General features: G+C 56.4%; 1 protein-coding gene across 1 annotated transcript; it reads right to left on the reverse strand.

Annotated features, from left to right (window-relative positions):
• Positions 1-1,120: 1,120 nt before the first annotated feature.
• Positions 1,121-3,342, reverse strand: LOC119368677. The gene is made up of 3 exons (XM_037633868.1): positions 2,905-3,342; positions 1,519-2,781; positions 1,121-1,394 (listed from the first exon to the last, which is right to left on the reverse strand). Exons 1-3 carry the CDS (start codon positions 3,291-3,293, stop codon positions 1,316-1,318), a joined length of 1,731 nt encoding a protein of 576 aa, XP_037489765.1. The 5' UTR covers positions 3,294-3,342; the 3' UTR covers positions 1,121-1,315.
• Positions 3,343-4,092: the final 750 nt, after the last annotated feature.

The raw sequence follows: 4,092 nt of genomic DNA on the forward strand, positions 1-4,092 counted from the left end.
CTAATTTTACTAACAGAAATTTCTGCTTTACATTCAGTAAGATATTTACCGTGGGGAGAAATATCACCTTGCAGCACTGACGAGGGCCCAGCCTCCCCGTCAGAGACCTCACCGGCGAGCAGCCAGAAAGGACTACCCGCCGGCGAGTCTCCTATTCCCACACGCGTGGGCGAGGCTGAGCAGGCGCGGCGACCGCCGAGGGAAGTGTGGAGATCGCCTTATCACCATTGGCCACCTCGCCTTCTTCCTCCTCGCACCAGGCTTCACTCCGACGGGTCCTTCGACGCCTTCTCCACCACCGTCATGGGAGCCGGCACCGCCAAGCCCATCACTGCTCCAACGACGAACTCCGTCGGACTCGCAGGCTTGCGGTGGCGGGATCGAAACGCCCTCCACTTCATCTCCTGCTTGGGGTCGTCGGACTCCGACTCCTCCATCGCCCAGAGCAACATCCTGAGCGCACCCACGGGCTCGCCCGTCGGCGTGAGGCGCCAAATCCTCTGCCTCCGTGAGCCGCCTAAACGCCATCCTCATCGCCTCCTTCAGATCTCTCTCCTCCGCGAACCAGGAGATGATCTCCATCAGCTTCTCCAGCTTCGCGTTGTCTCCGTTGGCGATCTCCCTCGCCCTCGCCTCGAGTCTCAGCTTCCAGGGTGCCATGGATCTCGCTAGCTGAAGCACGGGTGTGTGGTGTGGGAGGGGGATGAATCTCGTCGAATGGGGAAGGAATAACCGCACCGCGTCTCGCCGCGGCTTTAATCATCCGCCATTCCCGACGCTCCTCCTCCTCCTTGACCTCGATCCTCGCATCGCACCGCGCCTCCTCCCCAACGCATCAATGAAAACATGCCAAACTCATGTATAAATTGTGAATATAGCATGAATACTTTAAAAATTATAGATATGTTTGAGGCATATCAGTAGCTGAATGTTGACCCTCATGACTGACGTCAATGATGAGTGATCAGTAGTAATTTAATTTGTAGTAGTGTGCATAGTTCGTGCAAGCCGGACATTATAAAACAAGCACGGCGATTGCGAGCTCAAAGACATGGTTGACTCTACCCTAATTACAAATCGAAAGTGGCAAGAATATTATTTTCACCAATCCACACCGACAGGTGGAGAATCAACCAAACAAAGCTGTACAACCTAATTAATCAAGGTTCTTTTCCTGACTAGATTTCCATTTTTCGCTTGAGGAAACAATTTTTGGATAAAGGCTTGAGGAAATTAATTAACATGGCCGAGATGAACTCATGTGGTAGTTGGTGGTAAGAACCGTCCCTCCATAGCCAACCAGACCGTTATATTATTAGCGCTTGCACTTGTTGCAGTAATGGTTTTGCGCGGACAACTCGGATGCGCATCGGTAGCAGAAGCTGTATCCACACCTACAATCGGCCGGAGAAAATCAATTTACTAATGTATAAAACAAGCCGGGGATGAGCTCAAATCATGCATGCATGCATGATGAGATCATAATTTACAAGGAGAACGATGGTGGATTTGTCGTACCTGCATTTGATGTAGTTGCACCCTTCCGATTTCTCCACGAACATCTGGCACTCGGGGCACCGCTGCCAGCCCTCTTTGCCGACGAGACGCCGGAGCAAGAGGTCCTCCCGGCCGCGCTCGTCCGGCCCGAGCTTCTGGAACTCCTCGCACCCCAAGCCGTCGTGCCACGGCACGGCGCACCGGGCGCAGAAAAGCCGGTGGCAGTGCGGGCACTCTGCCTCGGCGATCGCCGCCGCCCCGGCCTCGCTGTCGGCGAGCAGGAGCGCCGAGCATTCCCGGTACGGGCAGTACATCCTCTTGGTGCCTACCGCGAGCTCGCACAGCAGCAAGCCCCACTTGTCGAGGAGGTCCGTGGGGATGATGCCGTGGCAGCTCTCCGGCTCGACGGCACCGTCCTCACAGCCTGGGTGCGGGCATTCGATGCGAGCGACCTTCTCGTCAAGCTTCGCGGCGATGTATTGGGCGACGCAGCTCGAGCAGAAGGCGTGGGCGCACGAGTTGACGCCGAACTTGAGGGTGCCGGGCACCAGCTCCATGCAGATGGCGCAGTCGAAGAGCTCCCCGCCAACGTCGACCGGCAAATCTCCATTGCCCTTTGGGAGGAGGTCGGTGGGGTGATGCCGCGGAAGCTTTCCGGCTTGGCGGCGGCGTCCTCGCAGTTGACGAGAAACACAGCTCGAGCACAAGTCATGGGTGCACGAGGTGAAGCTGGGCCGTATACATGCACATGGCACCACATGCATGCACTTGGCGCAGTAGAAGCGCTTACCATTGCCGTCCGCCGGTGAATCTTCGTTGCCCTCGCCATCGCTGTTCAACGAGGGGTCGTCCTCGCAGTCGGGGCATTCGACGGGAAGAGCGACGTCCTGGCGCTGCTTCACAGCGACGTACTTGGCGACACAGCTCGAGCAGAAGACGTGGTCGTCGCACGAGCCGAAGCGGGATTTGAGGACGATGGGCGCCGTCTCCATGCACATGGGGCAGTAGAAGAGCTCACCGCGGCCGTCGTGGAGGCCGTCCACGGGCGAATCGCCATTGCTATCGGAGATCAACATGGGGTCGCGCGGCTGGGGTCGGGGCGTCGGACTCGAGCCACGTTCTCGCCTAGTTTCGCTCGAGTCGACGCTGACTTTGAGGATGTCGGGCACCGTATCCAGGACCGTATCCATGGTGGTATGTTGGTTGCCGTCAACCGGCGGATCTCCCTCGCCGCCGGTGATGAACATGCCGTCGATTCGCGGTGATACTAGGAACGTTTCAGGCCTGAGTGAGTAGAGTGGGCAAATTTTGAGCTCGTTTCTAGACAATATACAGATACACCCCCACGCCGCGCGCGGTGGTGGAATTAATTAACCAGGCGCGAGCGAGAAAGTAAAGAGAACTCACCTCACCACGAACAGGACGACCACCGTTGCCACGGCGAGGACCCAGCAGCACCATGCCTTGGCTCGCCAGCTCAGGCCCGTTTCAGCGGCAGGCGGGGCTAGCGCTGGAGGTGTAGGCGCGTGCGTGTCCGCCGGGACTGCTGTTGTCTTTGACGTCGGCACTGCGCCCAGGCCCAGCTCAATAGGGCCGACGGCGACCGTCTTGGCCAGCTTGGCTTCCCCGTCGGTGACGCTCCTCCGGTAGCAGTAGCACACCTCTGGCTCTGGCGTCAAGAAGGCCTCGCTCCCGTTCTTGGCCACGAGGCCTTCCGCCGGCTGCCCCTCGGCCAAGAGGACGAATAGGAGGAGAAGAGCCGCGGCGGAGGAGGACACGATCCCGGCCAACGGCATCGATCGCGCTTCTTCGAATCCACCCGCCGTCGCTGTGCGGTTCGTCAGGTCAAGGTCTTTCCGATGTGAGATAGCCCCCCGCTCCGCGTACGGCTCAAGCATGCATATCCGCGTACGACTCGCCGCCACGGCATCACCGTCGAAATTTCAGCCCTCGTTCCTCGAATCAGCCGGCCGTCGCCGTCGCCGTTGCGTGGCATGTTTCCCTTCCTTTTGCACTTCTTTAATCTATCTAGTAAGTAGTAACTGGAATGTTTTGATCCAAACTGGCGACGTTGGGGGCAGCCCGTAGCCCGTAGCCGTAGGTGTAGTATAAGTCTTTTTTGCGTTATGATTATGAGTGCAGAAGATGTGTCAAACGTGAGGTATTTCGGTACGTCAGGAAGACGTGCGCTGCTACCGTCGTACTATATCTACGTTTTTTTTCTTCCGAATAATCGTATATGTCTACTTTTTTTTTGAGGATCGTGTATGTCTACGTTGTTGCTAAATGGTTTCGCGGCTATGCGTGGCCGATAGATAGAGGGAAAACACGGCTGGAAGGTGGAAGCTGAGCTTAGCTTGGACCGTACGCGAAAAGGACTGACTATCAAAGGATATACAACAGCTCCACGTACCTCCACGGAAACGCACACAATACTTCTTTCGTTTTTCCTCGAAACTTCAATCTTCTGCACCCGGTTTTTGCTCAGTGACTGTCGCTCGGGGCCCACCCATTCTGAAAATACACACTTCTTACAACCGGAGATGACCATGTTATATGATACAAATATTTAAATATATGATTTTTCTGAGCCAA

Source organism: Triticum dicoccoides, chromosome 2B, assembly GCF_002162155.2.
Source record: "Triticum dicoccoides isolate Atlit2015 ecotype Zavitan chromosome 2B, WEW_v2.0, whole genome shotgun sequence".
Taxonomy (NCBI): Eukaryota; Viridiplantae; Streptophyta; class Magnoliopsida; order Poales; family Poaceae; genus Triticum; species Triticum dicoccoides.

Excerpts from the sequence above, each read along its gene's own strand:
- LOC119368677 (XM_037633868.1), bottom strand. The coding sequence starts at position 3,293 with ATGCCGTTGGCCGGGATCGTGTCCTCCTCCGCCGCGGCTCTTCTCCTC. Across the intron at positions 2,782-2,904 it reads GTCGTCCTGTTCGTGGTGAG|GCCTGAAACGTTCCTAGTAT; the intron begins GTGAGTTCTCTT and ends CTACTCACTCAG. Across the intron at positions 1,395-1,518 it reads TGCAACTACATCAAATGCAG|GTGTGGATACAGCTTCTGCT; the intron begins GTACGACAAATC and ends GGCCGATTGTAG.